A 26,421-nucleotide genomic window follows, 5' to 3' on the forward strand; every position below is an offset into this window, starting at 1 on the left:
ATACATGCCTATTACCATATCCTGTAACCTCCCCTTGACTTTATAGAAAGGACAATTCTCCATGTTGTTACATATTCTTCAAAAATACATTTTTAATAGTTATACAACACTCTAGGTTTGGGATATACTAACTAAATTACTCTGCCCTTCTCTTATGACTGGCTATTTCCAATTTAAGGTTGGTTTAAGTCCCACTAGAATACACGTTTCCTGAAGCTTTTCTCAGTAGTTAGGACTTTCCCCTGGGGCTGCTCTCAGGAGCAGCACCCCTGGAGCAGGAGTTATGAGCAACGCTCTGCACTGGGGGCCTTGCAGCTCGGCGAACACAGCACCTTCTGAGTCAGCACTGTGAGCTTTCTGCCTCTGTGACAAGACACCTGGAAGACCAACTTACAGGAGTGATCTGGGCCCCAGTTTCCGTTCCCAGTCATGGGCCCCTTCATTCTGCCCATCACGGTGGGGAGCATGTACTGGAGGAGAGTTGCCCGCCTCACCACAGCCCAGAGAGAGAAAAGGCAACCGTGTCAGCAGAGAAGGCTGGGATGAGGCCGGGGGACTCCTTGAGGACAGGCCTGCCCGCGGGCGGCCATTTCTCCTGCCAGGCCACCCCTCAGGGCTGCACCACCTCCTATAGAGCCATGGGTGCCCACCAAGCTCCAGGACAGGGCCTCGCGGGGTAGGATACACCTGTGGGGGACCGGAAAATCCTGGTAGGAGCAAGGCTAACAAGAGTCCCCGGCATGTTAGAAGTGCTCCCTGCATCCCAGGCCCTTCTGCACACTGAGAGCCGCGCCCCAGTCCAGGGCATCTGGGGTACACTGGGTGGGTGGACAAATGGGCTTAGCAGGTTATATAGCGAATTATAACTCAACCAACGGCAGCTGCCTTGGGGCGGGCACTAGAATGCCTTCTAAAATGGTGCTGAGCACACACCCACTGTATGTGAGGGGCTGTTTCTCTGTTACGCTAACAACACTGAACATCAATTTTTAAGTCTTTGCTAATTTGTTAAGTTACAATGTTCTGTTTTAACATATATTCATTGAATGGCTAATGACTTTTAACTTCCATCTATTATAACATATTTTGTTCTTTGTTCACTTATGTCAAGTACTTTTATGCTCTTTCTATAAAATATTTTTCTTGTATTTATTCTGCAAATTTTAGTTTTGTTTGCCTTTTAACTTTGATTGTATTGGAGACTGTTTTGTTTGTTGTATATGATAAAGTTTAAGTCTGTATAATGCACCAATCTTTTATGTTTTTCCTGTATTGTTTAAAAGTCCTTCCCAAAGGGTAAGAGTTCAGTTATCTTTCTACTGTTTTAGAATATGGGCACATGGCCATATTCTAAAATCCCAGCTATGTTTCTAAAGATTTCCACATTTTGCTTTGAGTTGTACTGGACCTACACATTCACACAGGATCCTCTCCAAGGTCTTCACGCTGTTCCCTCGGAACTGGACTAACAGACCTCCGTTTTATTTTTAAATCTTCTTTTACTTCACACAGATTATTATCCTTACAAAGTTGAAAAATGTCCTGAGCTATTTCTTTTGCATTGTAAAAGATACATGGAGCCATTAGCTTTTCTACCTGGACAGTCAGGTGAGTAGAGAACTGGCATGTCGTAACCAACATTCCCTTGGTACGATGCTTTCAACTCTCCGAGGACTCAGCCTGGAAACCTAAGGCCAGTTGCAATGAATGCCAGAGTGGGCCAGCTCTCTGCTGCGGGGCCTCAGAGGAGGAAGCCTTGGCCGCTGTCACCCTTGGGCACCACCACCACCTTCATCTGGACTTGCGTCTTGGCTTGCGTGTCCCTGCCCCGAAGGCCAGCTCGGCTGAGGCCGTGAAAACTAGGGTCTTGGCATCGGCCAGTACGCCGAGGGCATCACTGGGGGGCATGGGAGCAAAACGCTGGTGTGACAGGATTGCCGTAGGCCGTGAAGGGACGTCACTGGCCGGCTTGCCCCTCTCCTGAGACCACTGCAAGCAGGGCTCATCATGCACACGCCTTTTCTGCAAGCGCACGTGTTTGGCGGGGCGCTGGCGCAGAGCACCTGGTCTTTGCACAAGTCTCTGTAGGTGGTTCCTGTGCGTTCTGCTTCTGACTAAATGGTGAGGTCACTGAAGACACAAATGCAGTTCAGATTTTTCATAGTGAGCATGGCGACACACTCCTGTAACCCAGTAGATGGGGAGCTGCAGCCTCAGCCACTTAGCAAGCCTGGAGAGTCATGGTTTGTGGATAGCCTCAGCTACTTACTGAGGTCCCTTGCAATTCTGTGAGACCCTGCTTCAAAATAATGCAAAATAGGGCTGGGGTATAGCTCAGAGGTAGAATGCGCCTGGGTTCCAGCCCCAATGCCAATCGATGTAAATAAATAAATATTTCAGAGCCGGGCGTGGTGGCGCATGCTTGTAATCCCCGCACTTGGGAGGCGAGACAGGAGGATCGCGCAGGTTTGAACAAAGCCAGCCTCACTGCCTTAAGAGACCCTGTTTCCAAATAAAAATATAAAATAGGTCTGGGAGTGTAGCCCGGAGGTAAGAGTTTTCAGGAACCCCAGTACCACCAAATATATATATATATATATATTTAATAATACTCCAATGATACAAGAAATTATACACATCTGTTTACTTACAAAACACTAAGAAAATGGACTTGGCTGAGGTGACAATGTTTTCCCATCTTTAGTTAGTCCTTAGGTGACTGAGACCTACAAAGATGGAGTCCCACATTCCAGATGCATGAGTGGAAGCTCTGCGTCTCCTCCTCCTCCCCCACCTCTCTTGTCCTTCTTCTTTTCCACATCGAAGGCCAACACCACTGCCAGGGACTGATGTGCCCAATGCATGTGCACGTGAGCGCGTCAGCCCAGGGGGGCGAGGGCTAGGGCTAGGGGCTGACGGGAGGCCTCCATGCTGGCGTTGCGGTCTGTGTGCAAAGAGGGGCAGGACCGGAGCCTCCGTGAGGACGGCGGAGGGATGCCAGCCGTCTGCGAGGCAGGCAGCGTGCTCTGGCCAGACGCTTTGCTCTTGAGTGTCCCGGCTTCTAGCACTGTGAGGAGTAATCTCTATTGCTCAAGCCATCCCACCCGTGGGGCCTCGTGCTGGTCGCCCACGTGGACCAAGATAAGCTCCTGAGGCCTTTCTGGACTTGAAAGTGATCCCTTTCAGATGGCTGCCCACAGTGGAAGGGCAGGAGAGCCGGCTTCCCCTTGTCCTTGCCCTGAGCCTCAGGCCTTGGGTGCAGCGGCCACGCCCAGGCCCAGAGAGCCCCTGCCTGCTCTCCGCGTCAGTGACAAGCTTCTTTTCTCAAGGAGCAGAAGCCCTCATCTATCGCCCATGGGCAAGTCACGTGCCTCAATGTCACTGGTCACTCATGCCATCCTTTCATTCAGCACCTCAAACATCTCAAGTGGGCTCCCTGGCTGTGGCCGTGACTGACTGAGCCAAGGAAGAGACAAGCTGGTTCTTTGGGTACTGAGAATTGAACCTACCTCTAAGCTATACCCCCAGCTCTTTTATTTATTTTGTTTTAAAACAGGATCTCACTAGGTTGCTGAGAATCTCGCTAAGTTGCTGAGGCTGGCCTTGAACCTGTTATCCTCCTGTCTCAGCCTCCCAAGTAACAGGGATGACAGTTGGAAAGACTTGCTTTCCAACTTCCCCGTCTTTGTTCCCATGCTCTCTGCTCCAGGTCCCAACCTCCCTCCTCTCAGGGGCTCCATCATCTGCCTTCTTCCTGTGTCTTCCCGGTCCCCTGCGCCACGCAGACGCCTTCATCCTTTGGGCTTTTCCCATCTTTGAGCCTTTAGGATGAGATTTTTCATGTTCTACCTTCTGCAGTTTTGAACTAGCTTTATCCAATCTGCTATGAGTTCCAGGAGAGCAGAGACTATGTTTGTCAACTTGGTGCCTAGCACGATGTCTGGAACAGTCAAGTCTCAGCAAATGTCGGTTGAGTCTGAGTAACTTCATGTGGTTAGGCTGTAACCCACGAAGACAGTGCACTCATCTTTCTTTGCAACTCCTGTAGCACTCAGCAGGGCTTCTTACCTAGTAGGTATTAGCAATGTGTGGAATAGAACTTAACATCTGGCAAGTTTCCTCCTTTTTATGGCAAATTATTATTATTATTATTTTTGGTGGTACTGGGGTTCCTGGAAGCCCTCCTTCCTCCGGGCTACACTCCCAGACCTATTTTATATTTTTGAAACAGGGTCTCTTACGCCAGCACAGCTGGCTTCGAACCTGCGCGATCCTCCTGTCTCCGCCTCCCAAGCGCGGGGATTATAAGCGTGCGCCACCACGCCCGGCTATGGCAAATTATTTTTAAACATACAACACAGCCATAATTTCCTGGAGTTGACTGACACTCTTAAGCAATGACCATGACATTGGAATCCTAAATGGAATATGCTTCCTTATACAGGAATACTAAAATATACTAAAGTGACTGTTTTCCCTATGGCTGAGACCAACAGTCACACTGTTTACTTCATGAGGCACACTTAGGTTCTAACTATATCCCTCTATAGCATGTGGCATAAGGTACTTCCCAAAACAGAAGTCTGCTTTCAGTTTTAATTGCTAAACACAGAACAGATTCTGTGTATGCACACATATATGCATACAGTGTCTCTATAAATACATAGGCAATTTTTTAGACTTTTACTGGTGCATTTAGTCTCATATCTTAATGCAGTTCTTACTGATAGGGACACACATGCACACGGCACTTAGCGGGCTTTCCCTGGCCCCGCCATACTCCTCCCTCCCCCGTACAGGATACTGAGGTCAACACTGGTATTCTCAATGGACGTAATTCCTTCATTGACTTTCCTTCTGACAACCTTCCCCTGGACCATTTAAAAGTTAAATCTTTTATTTTGAGAACACTGTAGATTCACAGACAGCTATAGAATATAATGCAAAGAAATCCATGTATCCATTGCCCAGTTTTTTCCAGTGAGAACATCTTGCATAACTATATTAAAATACCACAATGGGACACTGGCGCTGAATTTCCCCAGTTATGCTGTCCTTGTGGGGGGGGTTAGTTCTACAAAGTTTTATCCTATGAGCAGTTTGTGCATCCATGGCTGCCGTGCAGATACAGAAGTGTCCATCACTTGGGCACCCCAGTGCTGGGTCCGTATGACCATCCCTCCCGTCCCGCCATGCCCTGTCTTCTACTAATCTGCTCTTCAGTCCTATCCTTTTGTTACTGAAAGAATATGTTTTAAAAAATAGTGTCATACATAATATAACCTTTTGGGGTTGACTTTTCACTCAGTCAAATTTCCTGCAGAATCATCTAAGTCACTGATCGTATCAATAGTTCATTGCTTCTGGTTGTGTGCTGTTCACTAAAGTCTGGAGTTTACATTAGGATTCACTCTTGGGTTTGACAAATGCATAGTGTGAGGTGTCAAGGATGGACGTGTCAAACAGTAGAGCTCTTACCACCTCCCAAATCCCCAGCACCTCACCTCTTTCTCTCTCTACCCCCACTCTGATAACCATGATCATTTTACTGTCTCTAAAGTTTTGCCTTTTCTAAAGGTTTCATAGTTGGAATACTACCAAATACAGACTTTATACTGGTTTCTGCAGATAGCAATATGGCTTTGAGTTTCTTTCTCATCCTTTTGTGGCTTAGTAGGTTATTTCTTTTCATATCCAAATAATATTCCACTGAATAGATATATTATAGTTTATTCATTCATGTACCCATTGAAAAGAATACTGGTTACTTTCAGTTTGGGAAATTATGAACAAGGCTAGTACAGACATTCATGGACAAGTTTTTGTATGAACAGAAGTTTTTAACTCACTTGGGTAAATATCTAGGAACATGAATACTGGACTGTCTCCAAGCATGTTTGGTTCTATTAAGAAACTTCCATCCATCTTCCCCAGCGGCTGTACCATGCTGCATTCCCACCAACAATGAGTGAGAGTTCCTGTTGTTCCACGGCTGCCACGATTTTCGAGATTTTGGCCATTTTCCTAGTTATGTTGTGACATCTCACTGTGGTTTTACTTTACAACTCTCTAATGACAGATGATGCTGAGCTTCTTTGCGTGCACTTATTTTCCATCTGGACATCATCTTTAATGAGGTAGCTGTTGACATCCTTTGCTGACTTTTTAATTGGAGTTCTTTGTATATCGCAGATACAAATCTTTTATCAGATATGTCTTTAATGATTTTCTCTAACTCGGAGACTTCTGAGACTTCTTTTCATTCTCTTAACAGTGTCTATCATAGACCAAAAATTTTAATTTTAATGAAATTAAACATCAATTTTTTCATGGATCGTGCTTTTGTTGTTATATCTAAAAACTCATCGCCAAACCCAAGGTTACCTAGATTCTCTCCCATGACGTCTCCCAGGAGACTTATAGGTCTGCATTGTGCTTTTAGGTCTCCGACTCATTTCCAGTTAATTTTCGTGAACAATATAAGGTCTGTATGTATATGCATGGTCTCACATGTGCATGTCCAGTTGTTCCAGTACCATTTGTAGAAAAGATGCTCTCTTTCGGGTGGCTTGCCTTCAATCCTTTGTAAAGGCCTGTTGGCCCTGTTTGCATAGGTCTGCTCCGTTGACCTCCTTGTCAGCTCCTCTGCCAGTACCACGCTGCCTGTGGTACGCTCCAAGTTAGGCAGCTGTCTGTCCTTTGGCATTATTTTTTTTTCTCTTCTCTGTTGTGCTGGCTCTTATGGGTCTTTTGCCTTTATATATAAACTTTATAATCAGTTTGTTGATATTCACAAATTCCTTTATTAAGAATTGATCCATATGTCATCTAAAAATCAGGTTAGGAGGCACTGATGTTTTAAAACCTGTATTGAGTCTTCTTCCTATCAAACAAGTAAAACTATTTTATTTAGATCTTCACTGACTTATTTCATTAGAGTTTTGTAGTTCTTCTCATATAGATCTTGGACCTGTTTTGTCATATTTATGCTTATAAATTTCATTTTTGGTGCTAAAATAAATGGAATTGGATTTTTAATTTCAAATTCCAATTATTTATTGATGGTGTATGGGACAGTGATTAACATTTGTACATTAGCCTTGTATTCTGCAACCTTCCTATAATCACTTATCTTAGGAATTTATTTAATTCTTTGAGATGTTTACATAGACAACATCATCTGTGAACAAGACATGTGTGTCTCTTCCTTCCTGGTATTCTTTATTTCCTTTTCTTGTCTTACTGCATTAGGCAGGACTGCCAGTAAAATGTGAACAGGGGTGGTGAGAGGCACATCCTTGCCTTGTACCTGATCTAGCTCTGGGGGTTTGTAGCTATTCTTTAAGGAGCTGAGAAGATCTCCCTCTATTCCTGGTTCACTGATAGCATTTATCACTAATAAATGCTGAATAATGTCTAGTAGGTTATTTTTTGAAGCTATTGAAATAATCATATAGTTTTTCCTTTTTAGATTACTGATGTTATATTAATTGATATTAATTGATATAATTGACTATTGAACAGTCTTGCAGACATGTAGTAAGCCTCATTTGGTTATAGAATTACTATAATAATTACTACTGTACATTATTGGATTTGATTTGCTAATTCTTTGTTTCAGATTTTTATACCTATATTCATAATAGATATTGGTCTGTAGTCTTCCTTTATAATTAATTTACCTTTTTTGATATTTAGATAATGCTTACATCACTGAATGAGTTAGAAACTATTCAAACTTCTTTTTTCCAAAACAGATTATAAATTCTTTGTAATATTCGATTATCATAAAATCTGCATATAGGAAGTTTCATTTCTTTCATTCTAATATTTATATCTTTTATTTCTTGTTCTTACTTGATTGTAAAAGTATTTCCAGACTATGTTGAATGGAAATGCTAAAGTGAACATTCCTGCACGGCTCCTGATGGCAGGGGGCGACACTCAGTTTCTGGTGACTATCATGATGCCAGCTACAGGATCTGCAGACACTCTAACAGGTTAGGGATGCTGCTCTATTCTACCTTGTTGAGATCTCTGTCATGAATGGGCATCAGACACTTTTTCTGAGCTTCATATATTTTTTCTTCTTTAGCCTGTGAATATGGTAGATCACAAGGATTGGTTCTTCAAGTGTTGAATTAGCTTCCCATCTGTAATAAATCCCACCCAATTATGGTATATAATTAATTTAATAAGTCTTTTGATTTAACTGCCAATAACTTTTTGAGAATTTTTAAGCCTAATATTTACAGTATTAGTCTGAAGTGTTTTTATTATTGTTGTTGGGGTTTTTACTTGTTTGTCTTGGGTACTATTTTATCTGGTTTGAATATCAGGGTAATGCTGGCTCTGGGGAATAAGTTAGGTAGTGTTCTCTTTACTAATTCTTGAAAAAGGACCATATAAAATAGTTCTTTTAACTCTTCGGTAAAATTTTCTTAACTCATCTTGGCCTAGAGATTTCATTCTGGAAAGTTCCTACACTATTAGTTTACTTTGCATGACAGTTAGAGACTGTCCAGGTATGTGACTGCACCTTAGTTGAGTGGGGCTCCTCACTTTTGATTGCTAATTTAGTTACTAGTGTTTCTCCTGTTGGGTCTAGTGACTAGAGCAACATTTTCCAAAAGGCAATTCACTATAGCTCTTAAATCTATATGCGGAAATATACAGGCAATCCATAGGTGAACCTTCTGCAACAGCAGAGTGATAGAATTTATCAAAATACAAAAGAAAAAGAAAAAGCTGAGTGTCTGTGAGAAAAAGCATCCAGTCATGACATCTGCAGAAGCTATGCCCATCAGTGGTAAGCAAGCCATCACCATGGCTAGTCATGTCAACACCTAAACGAGGGTCATCTTGACTTTGCATAGTATGCGAACGCAGCAGCAGGTGTGGTGGTGCATGCCTGTGATCCCGGTATTTGAGAGGCTAAGACAGGGAGGTTGCAGGTTCATGGCCAGCTTTAGCAACTTAGCGAGAGTTTATTTCAAAATAAAAGATAAATCAGGCCCGGGGGGATAGCCTAGAGGCAGAAGGTTGATCCCCAGTACCCTAAAATAAAAAAAAAAAAGAAATGCAGCAATTTTACACACATAAGCCTGTTATTAAAACTAGCCCTTTATTAGAGGGAATTAATTGTGCATGTTGGCATGCCCCCAAATGGCTCTTGCAGGAGAGAGAAGCAAAGCCGACACTTTGTATACTACTTTTGGGAGGCATTCAGAATGTTTGGGACCATCTAGTTCAGAACACTGAAACGAGTCAAACAGACGGTAGGATTTCAGAGTTAGAGCTTGTTCTAGTCAGTAGTTTTTGAAACCAGCCAAGCCCAGTGGAGCATACCAGTAATCCCCGTTCTTGGAAGGTAGAGACAGGGATCACAGGGGCTCAGCAGCCTCAGCAACTTATAGTTCATCCCTTAGCAACTTAGTGAGACCTTGTTCCAAATAAAAATAAGACTAGGAGTATAGCTTAGAGGTAAAGTGCCCTGGATTCAATCCCTAACACTACAAAGTAAATTAATTAATTAATTAAAAGTAAAAAGGCATATCAAACCAGATCAACAGCACATACACGTAATCCTATTCAGATACAGCTAGAGTCACATTTCATTATAAAAAATTATAACTTCAACAAGAGAAAAACTATTCTTAACCTCCAAATAAACTAGCAGACTAGATACCAGTCAAGCCCTGTTATTCACACACTAAAGGACTACACAATCCCCACACCAAAGGACTACACAATTCTCAAATTGTTTTGTAATTTCATAGTATTACATATATCTGAAAAATAGGATTATTGATGTTGATATAGAATCTTCTTTCTTAGTGACATTTTTGTTTTAATGAGGTTTGTCATATAATTATAGTATGAAATGTAAGAGTAAGAAAGTCATCTTTCAGATCATGTGTCTGTGTGTGTGTGTGTGTGTGTGTGTGTGTGTGTGTGTGTGTTCACTAATATCTGTAACTAAGGTCACAAGTAACCTGATCAGGACACTTACACTCTAACCAAAGCACAAAGCTGCTGAAGAGGGGCGGTAGTTTACGGAACATCAGGCAGCAACCTCTACAGAGAATGTGACCAGCACCAGAACAACTGCTGTCAAGTGTGCTGAGAGGACACAGACTGGACCGACATCTCCCTGCTCTTTTCTAGAAGAATATTAGAAAATGTCTAAGTCACTTCTTATTCTTTTGTGGAGTAAGTCACCAAAGAAGTCCTTCCCTCTGAGGGTCACAATACTTCAGCTCTAGACACTAGATGTTGGGCTTGGAAGTTTACTAAGTATTATGGAATCAAATGCCCACATTTTATAGACAGAAAGAAACAAAGTAAAATGAAGGAATCTATCTAAGCTTCCTGGCTCCTGCTCAGCGCTACTCGTGTTACAGCGCCTGTCTTCGAGTGAGCACAGTGGACTCTGCTCGTGCCCGGCTCTTCCTGAGCGTTGCCTGTATCCAGGGAGTAGGGTCAGGCTCTCCTCTCCCTTCCCCGGACTCAGGGAGTAGGGTCAGGCTCTCCTTTCCCTTCCTTGGATCCAGGGAGTAGGGTCAGGCTCTCCTCTCCCTTCCCTGGACTCGAGGAGTAGGATCAGGCTCTCCTCTCCCTTCCCTGGACTCGAGGAGTAGGGTCAGGCTCTCCTCTCCCTTCCCTGGACTCGAGGAGTAGGATCAGGCTCTCCTCTCCCTTCCCTGGATCCAGGGAGTATGGTCAGGCTCTCCTCTCCCTTCCCCGGATCCAGGGAGTAGGGTCAGGCTCTCCTCTACCTTCCCTGGATCCAGGGAGTAGGGTCTGGCTCTCCTCTCCCTTCCCTGGACTCGGGGAGTATGGTCAGGCTCTCCTCTCCCTTCCCTGGACTCGAGGAGTAGGATCAGGATCTCCTCTCCCTTCCCTGGACTCAGGGAGTAGGGTGAGGCTCTCCTCTCCCTTCCCTGGACTCGGGGAGTAGGGTCTGGCTCTCCTCTCCCTTCCCTGGACTCGGGGAGTAGGGTGAGGCTCTCCTCTACCTTCCCTGGATCCAGGGAGTAGGGTGAGGCTCTCCTCTACCTTCCCTGGATCCAGGGAGTAGGGTCTGGCTCTCCTCTCCCTTCCCTGGATCCAGGGAGTAGGGTCTGGCTCTCCTCTCCCTTCCCTGGATCCAGGGAGTAGGGTGAGGCTCTCCTCTCCCTTCCTGCTCATCCTCTCAGCTTCACAGCTTGCATATAACTTTGCAAATCACTACAGACTCACCCTGTCAGAGGCAGCAGGGAGACCACCAAACCAGGCAAGGAGCACCTCTGACCTCCGAGGAATTGGCCGCAAACATACACGTAGAACATGGATTTCTCAGACAACAAGGCTACGTGTGCAAGTCCTCATCTGCGCAGCCTCTGTGACGCACCTCTCCTTTACCCCGCTCCTCACCTTTCAGAGCCCTTTCTGCTCTCTGACGTAAAAGTGTGAATGGTTTCTGACCCGTGCTTACCCGTTAACCAGTTAGTTCTGAAGTTCTGGAAAAATCATCTCTTTCTAGGATTAATCTCCTCAATCAACAAAATGAGGAAAGTACCAACTTTTTGTGATTCACCTTTCTTCCTCTCTTTCAAACTCAAGTCAATGTGCTAGTACAATCCATGTTTTCATCTAATTTTTGCATATTTCCCAGTTTCTCCCTCCTCTTCTGTGTTCATCAAAGCCAAAATCTTGATTCCTGGATTATTACCATTATTCAAGCTGACAGGTGTAGATGTGACTTGTGGAAAACAACTTAGAGCATGATTTAGTCTGGAGGTACACAGGTCAGCCTGGAGGCTGGAAGGCTAATTAAGAAATTAATTGGAATAAAGATCAATCTCAAACTGAAAACTAGTCATGCAGGTCCCTCCAAAAACTGGCTCCCACTGGCCGTGTTTTACTTCCAGTGATGCCTTGCTTCAGTCCAATTGGGTTGCTATAACAACCCTGTGCCTGTTTTATACACATGCACGTTCTGTGTAGGAGGGCTTCAGGCAGCTCACATCCACAAGGTCGTCTTCTAATACTCTCCCACTGGAGCTCAAGGCTCCACATGTGAATCTGGGGGACACAGGCATTCAGACCCAGAACTTCTCAATGAACAGCCTTTCCAACCCAACTCCATGTCACCCAAGTACTGAATTCTCCCAGTATTACTGTATTGGGATTTATGTGTGACTTAATGTCACAAAGAGTTTATTTTATGAGAGGAAAAATCTTACTGATTTTTGCCAATTAAAATAATCTTTCAATGAGAAATAAGATGCATTTCTAAATTATTTTAGAATATTTAATAGAGTATTAAATATATCTTATTGGCTGTAGGCAACTTCTGATATATAATAATTCTAGACAATATGTAAACTGTTACCAATTTTTATATGTCTACTTTAGGCAGATATTTAAACAAGAAGACAGCAATGTCAGTGCTGACAGAGTAACTTACTCCACGAATAGCCAAGCTCTGAAAACCCTATTTATATCTGTTATGAAATGATACCAACCTGATTGGATGACTGTCAATGTATTAATGATAGTAGAGAAGCAGTTGAGAAAAACTTAAATTTTTATTTTCTCTCCCTTGGATTCTCCTCTTGCTGCTTGACCTCTACTTTGAATAGGTAGAAGGCCACAATTAGGCCAATAAGGGGCTCCGCAGGGCAGGAGGAAGGCGGTGCTGCCCTATGCCACGAACCCTCAAGCACCACCCCCAACCCCGCCAGGCACCATGCACCGCGCTCTTCTGCCAACTCAAGATTTTCCCCAGAAATGAGCTGTCAAGCCATTTTAGTTCCCATCACCACTGGCCATTTGTCATAACTAAAAAAATATCCATTATATTACAAAAAGAGTCTGTTATCCAGTACATGCTAATTATGATTGAGACCAGAAACATACAAAGTTTCAAAGAAAACAATGGAAGAGACCATCTGAAAACAATTTCTTTGTTGTTCAAGTACTCACGGCAAGTCTTCCAATCTGGAGGCTTCATGTTTCGGGTCCAAAAGATCATACCCACATTCATTGTAGATTTCCAAGTAGGATATGTGTGTTGTGAAGATTTTGCTGCTGTCCTGGTGGGAAAAGAGAGAGACGCTACTTAATGACCATAAGTAGCAATTCAGCTTAGCGAGACAAGCACATTTATCAGTGCCCTTTCCTGTTTCTCCCTCTTCTCCCTCACTTTATATGGTTCCCATTTTTAGCTTGTGTTACTTTCAAGTTGCCAGTTACCATGTGCATAAAGCTTTTTTTTTTAATGGCCAACACCCATGATTACAAGTAACTTCAGTCTGTTATTTTTATTGGTTCCACGTTTTTCATAAAAAGTCAAAATACACTTATAATGAGCCAACTCGGTTGCAGAACTGTATAACACGTCGTTTTTTATTTCCAGATTCTTTTCCCCCAAAAAGTCCCTAAGGAAACACAAGCTCACATGCTACAAATAGTCTCTTCATAGAAAAGTACAGATAACTAATTTGGTTCAAAAAATTCAGTAGCAAAATAGTTTAATCATAGTCCTTTTTTTCTTTGCTTTTCTTATATTCAAAGTTTTGTGATGTCAAAAGTAGATCCCAATTAAAGTGAATGCCAGGGGATAGGAAACGGCCACGCCGAAGCGGGCAGGAGTGGACTCTAGCAATTCCCTGTCTATGCCATCCTCATGTGCTGGATCAACCTCCCTGGCTCCAGTGGACAAATGCACACCCGTGTAATGGTTAGAGAAGGGAGTCTTCTGTGGCCATTACTGACTCGTCATGATGCAGTCATCAGTGTGATGAGGCAGAGACTCAGGTCTGCCAATACACAGAAACAACCCTTTCCCTCTGCGGTAGACGACAGCAACAATATATTTCACCTTGAGAAAATTCCAAGTTCAATTTTTAATACAAAATATCAAATAATAGTACCTTCTTTTCCTTTCTCCACAAATACAAGTGCTTCAATTTCTGTAAATATAATGATTTTCCTAAGAAAAGATTTTACTTGAGTTTTGTGGCATGACGATTTATAGGTTTTAAGCCAGGCATGGTGGCACGCTTGTAATCCCAGCATTCGGGAGGCTGAGACAGGAGGATCCGGTTCATGGGCAGCCTCAGCTACTTAGTGAGGCCCTTTGCAACTCAGTGAGACCCTGCTTCAAAATAAAGAATAAAAAGTATGGCTGGGGTATAGCTCGGAGGTAGAATGCCCCTGGGTTCCAGCCCTGGTACCTCAAAAAAAATTTATAGGATTTAGAGTGGACAGTTGGGAGAGAATTTGCTTCAGATAACTTTCTTGACTCATCTCACTCATACATGAGACAATCCATTTAACAGGGGTAAAGGGAGAGAAGACCCAGTCATCAGGACGGAGGGACAAGGGCTGCCAATCAAAGCCACAATCCTAGAGCAGTCAGCGTGAGCCCCTACCTGAGGCCTCTGTTTTCACTGCTACTGAAGTGTGGGATTGGAGAATGAGGATTCCCTACATGTTCTTTATCTTTAGTTTAAAATCATCACAATTCGTTGGTCCTATCTAAAGAGAGACGGGACTAATGGAATAAACATCTCAAGTCCACGCTCTGGTGTGCTGTGAAGACAGCATGGACTGAACACCGATTGACCCACTGTCTCTCAAACAAGTGCTATAATTCTGTTGCTGTGACTCAAAGGCTTATTGATTGCATTAGTGTCCTAGGTAGTAAAGGCACCATTTCAAAAGAATTCTTGGGCTTGTAGGTAGGCTTGATCCAGGCATTAGAGACCACATACACCAGACCAACTCTGAATGGCTGCTCGTCCAATCCAGGGCTTCCCAAAGTAATCCAGGAAACGATCCTGAAAAAGAGAGTCCCATGGTAAACAGACTCTGCTCCTCTTCGTCAGAGTCTCAGAGCAGGTCAAGGCCCTTGGGGACCCTCAGCAACATTCTGAAGTCCTGCTAGAATCAACACATTCCTAAAGCACATTTGGACATATCTGGAACGTCCTAGAGGTCATGGTCCGAGACCTTAGCATACGATTCTGAGCTCCTCTTGACATCAGGCAGAACTGGGTTTGAATACTGGATCTGCTATTTGTAATGAAGTGATCCTATACTTTATCCTTGATTATTCTGCCGTGATAATAAATCAAGGAATAAACTTTGACCTTGCAGGACCACTATAAGAGAAATAGTCTCTATATTTAAAATTCCACCAAAAATGTCGGAACTGCAGGTTATCATTAAGCCACTGTGCCCACTGCTGCTGCTGCTGTTTTCAGTGGTTCTATCAGAAAGCCTCCAGATGAAGAATTCAGTAAGCAGAGATAAGGGGGATGAAAAGAAAAGCAAAACAGCAGCCACTGTGTATGTTCAACTGCAGTGGAGAAAGCCTCTTCTACCAGAAAGTGGAATGGGTCGTAACAAGGCAGGGAGCGGCAGGCCCACTGTCCTGAGAGACGGGGTAATGCCTTGGCTCCGCCGGCGTCTGCACCGTCTGAGCATTTGTTAGAATACACACTTAGAGCTCACTGAGCTCTGTGGCAAGCTACCTTTCCTTGCGGCTCCTTTCTGGGTGCCAGACTGTAATATAACACACATGTTTCCCCAGACAGCCCTCTCTCCTGCCCCAAGCAAGCCTGAACCTCCCAGTGCTCAAAAATAATGAGCAGTGGTTCCTAAGATAAATGGGATCAATTCTCTTCTCTCAAAATCAGCAGAAATGCACTTTATCACACTCGCAGGCACTTCAGGACGCAGTATGCTCCCGGCTCTTGGTTCACTTGAAGGAAGTCAAATATTGCCCTTGGAATTCTAGAGTCCACCGGCGCTCAAGGCCAGGCGGTCCTCTGGGTACCATCTAAACGAGGAGCTTTAAGTTGCTGACCTGTCTGTCTCACCTCAGTCCACGAAATTATTTAGGATCACTCAGAATGAAATGGAGTTTATAGTGACGTGCATGACAAACAGGTCGAAAACAACGAACTCAACAGACTGAGGGGTCTGGGGAGACATTTCAGCTCTAAGCTGTACTCTAGCAATCAAAAAGGAAATTTTAAAGAAGACAAAAGTATTTTCCATTAGGAGAGGATTTGTTTCTTCTATTTAGCTTAATCATGAAAATTGGTTTCCTTTGTTTTGAGAGTTTCAAAGAGTTCTCTGGGTCAGGGATCCGTGGCCGCCTGCACATGCATGAATATTAACGGCTGTGGTAATAGCTGTCACGTAACAGGTGTGCACTGTGTGCCAGGGACAGCTCCCTGTGTCACCAGCCCACTTCCTCAGAACCACATCAGCCGCCAGGGGCCCGGGGTCCGTCCAAGATTCTCAGGACAACAGGCTTCCACATGGGCCACAGCAACAAAACTTTTAGAAACCGTGTTCCCAGTTTCTGCAATCTGGGAACAAAACAAAGAGGTCAATTCAGAAATCATGGGTGAAGGAGAAGAGGGTGTGGACCCAGCACACACCACACTGCATCCCTGTCCTCCGCATTTGCTGGCGTGCGGAGCTGGCGTCCTTGAGCTCCTGACAGATGAGCTGAACCAACGGGTAATTGCTACTTTATGGCTGGCAATTAGAAGTATGCAGATCTCAGCAATTTCTTCTCATCTTTGCAACTCAAAATGCAAATCGCATACAGTAAAGAAATGCTGTAGTGACTGGTACAGTGACCGAGTTAGGGCATTTGTCACACAGAACGAAGATGAGCAAGGAAGCTGAGGATCTGCTAGTGAAATTCAGTACCTACTTTCAGAGCGGGGAAAATGAACCCATAGAAATTAATTGACTCATTAGAGCAAATTTATTTGAATATAACCAACAAGTAGAGCCAGTCTGTGACGCACAGCAGTGTAGATAGTGGCAAAAAGCACAAAATCCAGCTGGACAGACCCAGGATGGCGCTCCCGCTATTTATAAGATGTGGACCCCGAGAAAAATATTTAAACGGGGGCTCAATGTTCTCACCAGCAAGATGGGGATGGAAATACCTATTTTGTTAGTTACGTTAAATGTTATATTAGTAATGATAAACCTTGGAGTCACTCAATAATGCCATGCTCAATGCAAAGCGGGAGCTCTTCCTTGCAGCACTGCACGGGTACTGCAGTTCCTCTGGTTTCTATAAAAGCGTCCCCACTCTTCTGTTTGTTCCTTAAGTTAAAGGAAAGATTTGTTTGGGCAAAAGGATTCCTCAGTCTCTTAGTGCAGAACATAAGCTCTTAGCCCCTCTGAGCTCCGTGGTGTATCAGAAGGTATGCCCCTTGAGCCATTCCGGAAGCAGCAGTCCTTTTGCAAGTAGGACCTTAATTTCCACTTCTCCAACCATATCTATCCTTTACGCAAATCTATCCTTAAATATAAAGGCTGGAGAGTCAGGCATGGTGATGCACGCTTGTAATCCAAGCATTTGGGAAGCTGAGACTGGAGGATGGTGGTTCGCGGACAGCCTCAGCTACTGAGCAAGGCTCCACAACTCAGTGAGACCCTGTTTCAAAAATAAAGACTAAAAAAAAAAAAAGCTGAGGGTGTAGCTCAGAAGTACAATGCCCCTGGGTTCCATCCCCAGTACTGTAAAAAATAAAATAATAATAGTAATAATAATGATAATAATAAAATAAACGTGAAGGCTGAAATTATTACAAAATTACATTTACACAATTAGATACATGTTAAGATGCCACAATAAGCTTCCTGTACACATCGATGTCTGCTGGCTATACAAAATGCAAAATAAACGTAGTTTTATACCTTTTGTAACTGCTCAAAAATGTAGGACAGCGTCCTTGGGATGATGCCCCGGTCGCTGTAGCGCTCAGCCCCTCCTGTGATGGTGAAGGTCTTGCCACTGCCCGTCTGACCGTAGGCAAAGATGGTCCCGTTGTAACCTGTCAGGACACTAACACCAAGAAATGGCTCATGTTGAACATGAAAACGGCCACTTGCATTTGAATTAGATGGCCCATATTCTAACAGCAACCCTATTAAACTGAAAATATACTCACAGGAGTATTTAATTGTGTGAGTATATAGTTAGAATTAGTTAGAATCTTAATCCAGGAACATCAGCACATTGATCTTTTTCTCTAAGAAAGGACACGTAGCTCAAATAGAATCCAGCTACTTTAAATATTTTCCTTGCATTTTAGTGTACTGGACTTGAATCAAATAATAAGTTTTTAAACAGTTGAAGCACTCCTGTGCATTGGCGAGCCGTCCAGCTGCCAACAGGGCAGGCGCTCCCTGCAGCAGCCCTCACAAGGGCCCCAGGAGCGTCTCCACTCCGCCTGCCACTCGCAGCTTGGAATGGAAGCCGCTACTCCAGTCTCAGGACTGACGGAGGAGCATCCAGGGACCGCCCTGGCCTCCACGGGGGTAGCTCTTTGGTAGGAGAATTGCCCTCGCCTCCACGGGGGTGGCTCTTTGGTAGGAGATGCTGGCCCCTCTGTGCTGCTCAGCCTGCAGAGGAGAGGGGCTGCTGACTTGACGGTGGTCTTAAGAACCCTGGATTTCCCAGCCCGTGCAGGCTCTGAACAATGTGGGACATCACGCAGGATTTCAGTGGGGCCTTCTATCTATGCTACACCAAACGGTAAATTCTTCAAGTTTACTTTTGTCCGTTTTTGTTACAACTGGCTCCCTGATGGCCAAGAGGTTTTCCTACAGCTGGCTCCGATGATGCCAGCTAATGGTGCCCGTGTTGTCTGTGGTTTTTAAAGATGGCTCCTCACTATCCATGCTGGGGCCCCTGCTCGGCTGTGTCAACTGAGATCCTGTCCACAATTCTTTCTAGGGAAAGGTTATGCCTTCAAGCAGAGATTTCTGATTGTAACTCCCCCTTAAAACACACAAGTTTTGTCTAGAGCACACTCTGAAGTGGTCAGGGGGTCCCCCGCATCTTATGCACGCAACAAACTGCCAATAATACCGCCACCAACAAATTAACTCATTTTGCCTCTACAGGCAGGCATTATTGGTCCTCACAGCTCTGGCCACTTAGTGTGGGGAGGGATTAAAAGTGTGCCTCCTGTGTAGCCCAAGCTTCTACTTCTGAGAAGCCTAGTGATATTCTTCATGTGTCTCTACATGGAGATGATACATTTTCAAATTCTCAACTTGTAAAATGCTGGAATTACCACATGCTTTTAGTTGGATGATTATAGACTCTTTCTCCTCAACAGGAGTCTTCCATAAAGACATGTCCATTTAGCAACAGCATTTGGATCTATTTGGTATTTCTTTGCCAAAAATAGTCTAGGTAAATGAAGCCTATACTTTTAAGTACCAGACCTTAAACGTTTTATTGGTTTTCAATAAAAAATTCTAAAATGTATTAGGCATTTTCTGCCTTGAAAAACAAAAAATATGGAGTAAAAAACTGCCATATTCACTGTGGCACAGAAACGGCCCATGCCTGGTGAGTCCTGTGGCCGCCCCCGGGCTCCGAGGCTCACAGCTCCTGTGCCAGGCGGTCCTGCGTGTCGGCTCTACTGTGTGCTCTCCCTCTCCTCCTCTGCTGCGGGATGGAAGGCAGAGACACAGCTTCCCAGATCACTGGGTACAATAAGCGGACCTTGGCTCCACCCGTAGAGACACCGTGGCTATTTATTACATCGCTACAATAGAGAGTCAGTGGAGAAGGTAAGGGGCAGGGTCCGCCCAGCTCCTCTACCCTCAGGCCTTCACCCCACCTCGGCTCCTCCTCCTCACGGGACCCTGGGGATCTCATCCATTCTAACAGAAGATATGAATTGAGAAGAAAGAAAGAGAAACAGTGCCGTGGAACTTTTGACAACCCATTCCTCTACAAGAACAATATCAATGGCAAAATTGCCAAAAGCAACTTCTTTCAGAAACCTGTTACTGATCCAGGTACCGACAGTCCAAGGAGAGCTTACTGAGCAAGGGGCTGGCACTCAGCCCTGCCGGCCTCATGTGTTTCACCTGACAACCTCAGCCCTCTTTCCCCGCTCCGTGGCAGCCCTGAATCCACGAGGGCTGTGGAGACCAGCAGCACTGGGGGTCAGAGACCCCGGCCGCTCCCGGGGAGCTCCACTGGCACTCCAAGGCTGGGCTGTGGCCCTCGCCTCAGGGCTCACTCCTGTCAGCGGCCTTATTCCTAGGGTGTTGGTTGGGACAATCGGTGGAAAGTATTTAATGGCAAGGCTTCCTAAAGCTGTGATACCATGAGGTGCACAAGAAGGTGACCAAGAGCCTGAAAGAAAACTGGAAGAAGATGGCTCTGAGGGGCTCTGAAAAGCCCTGGCGTTCAGATACAGGCTTCGGAGAAGACTGCAAGTCACCAAGCAAGTAGCAAAGCAACAACGACAATTACCAAACACAAACCCAGGGGAGAAAAGAGCAGGAGTACATACATATATATATATATATGTATGTATGTGTGTGTGTGTGTGTGTGTGTGTGTGTGTAAATGACGTCTCATAAAATTAAACGTATCAGTGAAAAGATAGGATTATTTAAAAAGAGCCAAACAGAAATTCTGCGGTTGACTAGTAAAATTTCCAACATTAAGAATTCACTACAATATCAAATTTTAGTTGGTAGAAAAAAGGATCAGTCAACTCGAAGACAGGTCAGTTGAGATTTTCTTTTTTCCCCCCACTTTCCCAATGGTGGTAATCTCTCTCACAGTCAATTTTCTGGGACTCTTCCCTTGAAAACGGGGCATCTGGTTCCAAACCCAGGCCAGAAGTGCACGTGGTCTAGTCTGAAGCACAGAAAGGACAAAAATGGGAAAAAGCAAGCAAGTCCTCAGATATCAACATGCATATGATGAGGGCATTAGAGGAATAAGGGGAAAGAAATAATGGCTGAAAACTTCCAACTTTGAGGAAAAACACGAGTCAACATATCCAAGAAATTCAATAAACTCCAAGTAGTACAACAAGGATGTCTTAACATAGACAACCACAATCACACTGTCCACAAAGAGATGGGCGTGTGGTGCACACCTGTGAGTGCTTGGGAGGCTGAGACGGGGTAGCAGATTCAGGACCAGCCTCAAAAACTTACCTAGAGAGCTCCTGTTTCAAAACAAATAATACAAAGAGCTAGGGAGTATACTTGGAGGTAGAATGCCCCTGGGTCCAATCCCCCACATTGAAAATAACAAGGGAATCTTCAGTGCAATTACCAGTGGCTTTCTCATAAGGGATCACGAAGGCCAGAGGCAGTGGAGTAATGTATTGAAAATATTGATGGAAAGGATAGGTCAGGATGTTGTTCTTTGCAAAAATTGATAAAATACTCCTAAAACTTGCATTTTAATTTTGTTTTCAGATTTTTTATTGCTGCTTTGTAAAAATACATTTGATTTTTGTATATTGATCTTGTACCTTCAGCCTTATTGGTGTTATTACCTTTAATAACCTTATAGGATTCTGTAATATTAGGAGCTGTATCTACTGTAAGTTCCCATTCACAGTTCCAGGTGCATAACTCCCTCCCCAAGGCAGGCCATACAAACTAGAATTTCTCTTCCCCAAAGCAGGTCATAGGAACTCTAATCTTATTTCCACCTTAGAGTTCACCACGAAGAAATTCTCTCACTTCCTTTGCCTGATAGTGGATGGTAAGATCTCCAGTTCAGAAGCAAGGTCCCCCAGGATGGCAGTGTCAAGCTGAATTATATTCAGTGACACCCAGGTGGCATCCGCTGTTATAGAATTAATTAATTTATCTGTGTTGTGGAGACAACACCCAGACACACACACACACACACACACACACACACACACACACACACACCAGATATTAGAAGTGACCTGTGTTGTAAGTACAAGTAGAAGAAACTAAGTCAGGGCTGGTTTTTCTCCTAGACTAGCAAGAGATTCCTTGGGATTTTCTATACATGGCCTTATCCTGGGCAGATAGAGAGAGTTTAGCTTCTTCCTTTTGAATCTGTATGTCTTTAATTTTCTTTCAGAAACTTACTTGTTAGTTTGCTAGAGACAGATTCTCTCAGATTTTGTGTATCTAGGAATATCTTAATTATTCACTCATTACTGAAAGATAATGTTGCCAGTTATAAAATTCTCTATTTGCAGATGATATGATCTTACATACAGAGAAAGAATCCTAAGTAATCCTATAGAACGATTAGAAATGAAAATCAAGTTCAACGATGTCGTAGGGTGTAGACTAAATACGCTGCGTGGTAATCCTGGGGCCCGGGGTGTAGTTCAGTATGGAATGAAGGTGCCTGGGTTCAGTCTTCAACACCACACACAAGTAATACTCATCTACACTTGCACAATCTCTACACAAGTCCAGACCGGCGTCTTTGCAGAAATCGACACGCTTCTCCACAAGTTTGTATGAGAACGCAGGGGACAGAATAGTTAAAACAAACTTGAAAAGGAGGACAAACATGGAAGAGTCACGCTTTCGAATTTCAAAACTTGCTGCCAAAATGGAGTAACAAAGACAGGGCACTGCTGGCCTAGATGGAGCCACAGCACAGCAGGAAGCTCCAGAAACAGACGTTCAGTAAGGGTGCTGGGACTATCCACCAGACGACAGAAGACTCCTTTGTTTTTTAAATGCTTGGGAAACTGCAAAAGAATGTGAATTCTACCTCAGACCATATACAATAACTTGAATCATAGACCTTATCCAGAGCTAAAACTGAAAAGGTCTTAGAAGAAAGCACAGAGGTAAGCCGGGCGTGGAGACGCAGCTTGTAATCCCCGCACTTGGGAGGAGGAGACAGGAGGATTGTGCAGGTTCGAAACCAGCCGTGATGGCTTAAGAGACCCTATTTCCAAATTTAAAAAAATATAAATAGGTCTGGGAGTGTAGCCCGGAGGTAGAAGGCTTCCAGGAACCTCAGTATCCCCCCACACACAGTATTTTGTTAGGCAGTGACATAAAAAGCCACAAACAGCCAAAAGGGGAAAAAATAAAATGGACTTCATCACAACTAAATGCTTTTGTGTTTCAAAAGACACAGTCCAGAGAATGAAAGGACGACCTACAGAACAGGCCAACCAGGTGACAAGGGACTTTATCGCATATGTAAAAAGCTCTTACAACTCAGTCACAGAAACAACCCAATGAAAAAGTGGAAAGGGTCTAAATAGACACAGTTCTAACTATGAGGAGTGGACAAGCAAAGTCTGCCCCATCCACTCCATGGCAAGGTATTTGGAACCATACAGGGGAAGGAACTGATGCATGGTAGAAGAGGGGCGGAACCTGAACACATCATGTGAAATGAAAGGCGTATGTCAAAGGGTTTCATCCATAAAGACGTCTGGAACGGGCAAGAACCGCGAAGACAGGAAGTAGATCAGTGGCTGACTTGGGCTGGGGGAAGGGGAACTAGGGAACAACTGCTAACGAATAAGAGCCAGGGCTTTCTGGGTAACAAAAATGTTCCAAAATTAAATAATGAGCTGGGAGTAGTGGTGCACGCCTGTAAACCCAGTACATGGGAGACTGAGACAGAGGATCGCAGATTCAAGGCAAGCTTCAGCAACTTAACGAGACCCTCAGAACCTAATCAGATCCTATTTCAAAAGCAAAAAATAAAAGCTAGACATGGGGGCACACGCTTGTAATCCCAGGACTTGGGAGCTGAGACAGGAGGATCACAGTTTCTCAACCAGTCTCAGCTGCTTAGTGAGGCCCTCCGCAACTCAGTGAGACCCTGTTTCAAAAGAAAGAATAAAAAGTAGGGCTTGGGTGTAGCTTGGAGGTAGAATGCCCCGGGTTCAATCCCCAATGCCAGGGGGAAAAAAAGCAGCAAAAAATAAAAGGGCTAGGGATGAGTGTCCCTGGGTTCAATCCCCAGTACCACAAAATAATAAATGAACAAGTAGGAATATGACAAGGAACAATGCTATATGTTAGAAGAAAGTTGTGCTTGGCATGGTGATGCACACTTGTAACCAACCCCACTACTTGGAAGACTGAGACAGGAGGATCTCAAGTTCAAAGCAAACTGCAGCAATTTACCAAGACCCTCAGCAACCTAGCAAGACCCTGTTTCCAAATTAAAAAAATAAAATAAAACAGGGCAAGGAATGCCCAACACCACAAAATAAAGAATGGTGATTGATGATTGTACATTTCTACTAAAGACTGGTATATTTCAGAAGATAAATGTTTGGTATGTGAATTACATCTCAACAAAGTTGCTGTAATAGTAAAGTGGTAAAGAAGAATCTATGCTAAATTGTTAGTAACTAGATGTGTTTAATACCTTTTCTGTAATATTTGTAAAAGACAGAAAAGGAAATGGTAACTAATAAAATAAGCAGAAAGTGAATGATAAGTTTCAGCAGTGAACAATGGGTGGTTATTTTAGTGAGAAATATTTCTAAACTTCCTAATCCCATAGTGCAGGCTACTGCTTAACCCATCTCAGCGAGGAACAGCCCGCTATGTAAATAAATCAGCTGCTTATGAACCCAGAGTCGGACGATCAGATGAAACTTCCATTGTAGAGATACTTTAGCGAAATACATTTTCCCTAAGTGTTTAAATTATAAAGCTATTTTGTCAGTTCTTATGTTTTAATATTCGCATGAACAGAACAAAAATAAAGCTTTTACCCTCTAGGATAGTATAAACTGCAGTATTACTTCACACATATAACATTTTCATGCTAAGAAATACAAATCAATTTTAAGTTTAGTTTTTCATTTTTATTCCTCTTTGTTCTTTTACCTAGACCGAGTAGAAGACCCTCTAGAAGTCTGCACACAGTGAGAAGCATCTCCCTGTGCAATGTCTAAGGTACCAACAAAAATCACTGTTGTGATGAGAATTTAGTTCAAAACCAAAAAAAAAAAGATCCCAAGTACTTCAAATTTGAAAAGACAGCACAGTTGGAAAAGAAAGAAACAAACAGACCATGGGTTTTATCATTCCTGTAATAAGACTTCGAACTCTTTGTCCTCTGACAGAAGGGCCCCGTCAGGCACTTCTGAAACAGTCACACACTACGCTTAACAAGCACTTTGATTCTGATTCGGAATCAGACTGAAATCGGAGATTCGCGTGGGACTGTGGATGAGGAGAGCGGGGTAGGCCCGACGATACCCTAAGAAGATTAGCCTCGGCCTGGAGTGGTGGCGCACACTTATAACCCAGCACCTGGGAGGCCGAGACAGAGGATCACAGGTTCAAAGCCGACACCTTAGTGAGGCCCTCTGCACTTTAGTGAGACCTTTTCCAAATAAGAAATAAAACTGGGCTGGGGGTTTAGCTTAGAAGTAGAATGCCTCTGGGTTCAATCCTCAGTGCCGCACACACAAAAACGGCGTGTCCTATACAAACAAACCAGTTCATTGAGAAAGCATAAACCAAGCAATTAGTACTATGGACAGATTGTTTTGTTTTTTTTGTGGTACTGGGGTGTAACTCAGGGGCTTTTCTACCTCCAGCCCTATTTCATACTTTGTTTGGAAGCAGGGTCTCAGTAAGTTGCTGAGAGCCCCACTCACTCAGCAGCTATGGCTGGCTTGGCACCTGTGCGATCCTCCTGTCTCAGCCTCCCAAGCGCTGTGATTACAAGCGCCACCACGCCCGGCTTGGATAGAATTTCTTAAGCTAAGAGATGATGCTTTATTTATGTTTAACTTGAATAAAATCTTTGCTTAAATTCAAGATTAAGGTTAATCACAATGAAAATTCGACATCTGTTTCAATACATAGTTATCCTGTTGTGCCAGTATGGGGAATGACCTAGGAAGATTTGGGAAAGCTCTGATTATTAATATATTTCAAAAGAAAATAATTGGTATATTTCAAAATAGTTGTGTCAAAATGGAGGCAGACATGGATAAAGAAAGGACTTGGTTTCCTCCTAACAACAGGCAGCTATTCCAGTGTAAATCAACCTAGCTCAACGTACTTAACAAGTCAATAGAGGAGAGCTAGGGCTTCCTCTTTCTAAAGACAGATCTACATTATCTAGGGGGGATGGGGCAGGGTTTGGCCTTGCCCTCCAAGAAAGGAGACACCTCACCACACCCTGCAAGGGGAGGTTCCTTACAGGGACGTTCACTACGTCAGAGCCACGCAAACAAGATGGAGGTCATGGGTATAAAAAGTCCGGTCCACGTGTCAGCCCTTGGGTGTACTCATTCGAGTCATCCCCTCATGCCACCTTGGCATGGGGCTGTATTTCTATTTTCTGTATTTCTATCTTTCTAATAAACTTCTTTAAATCTTCGGCAGCTGTCCAAGCGATGAATACTTATTCTTAGCTTAGGACAAGAATCCACGGTTTTTCTGTTTGTCTGTGTGTGTGGTGGTGGTGGGGGGAATTACTTCTCCCCACGCACACACCACGCACCTCCTCCCCCTGTGACCCCAACGTCTGTCACAGTTCTAAGAACCCAAGCAGCCCAAACTCCCCCATTTTGAAATTCTTCGAACAGTCCGTTTTGTCCACTGTAGTCCTCTTCCTAAAATAAA

The 26,421-nt window shown here is 43.9% G+C and overlaps 1 protein-coding gene across 1 annotated transcript in view; it reads right to left on the bottom strand.

The window, feature by feature from the left end:
• KIF6 (kinesin family member 6) overlaps positions 1-26,421 on the bottom strand; it is a gene marked incomplete at both ends in the record, with an annotated part of 233,793 nt that overhangs the window by 163,334 nt on the left and 44,038 nt on the right. Inside the window, 2 exons of the mRNA XM_080700569.1 lie at positions 12,970-13,079; positions 17,725-17,872. Coding sequence (XP_080556695.1) covers positions 12,970-13,079; positions 17,725-17,872 — 258 coding nt within the window. The remainder of the gene's footprint in view (positions 1-12,969; positions 13,080-17,724; positions 17,873-26,421) is intronic.

This window comes from Muscardinus avellanarius, assembly GCF_963383645.1.
Source record: "Muscardinus avellanarius genome assembly, chromosome: 8".
Classification (NCBI taxonomy): Eukaryota; Metazoa; Chordata; class Mammalia; order Rodentia; family Gliridae; genus Muscardinus; species Muscardinus avellanarius.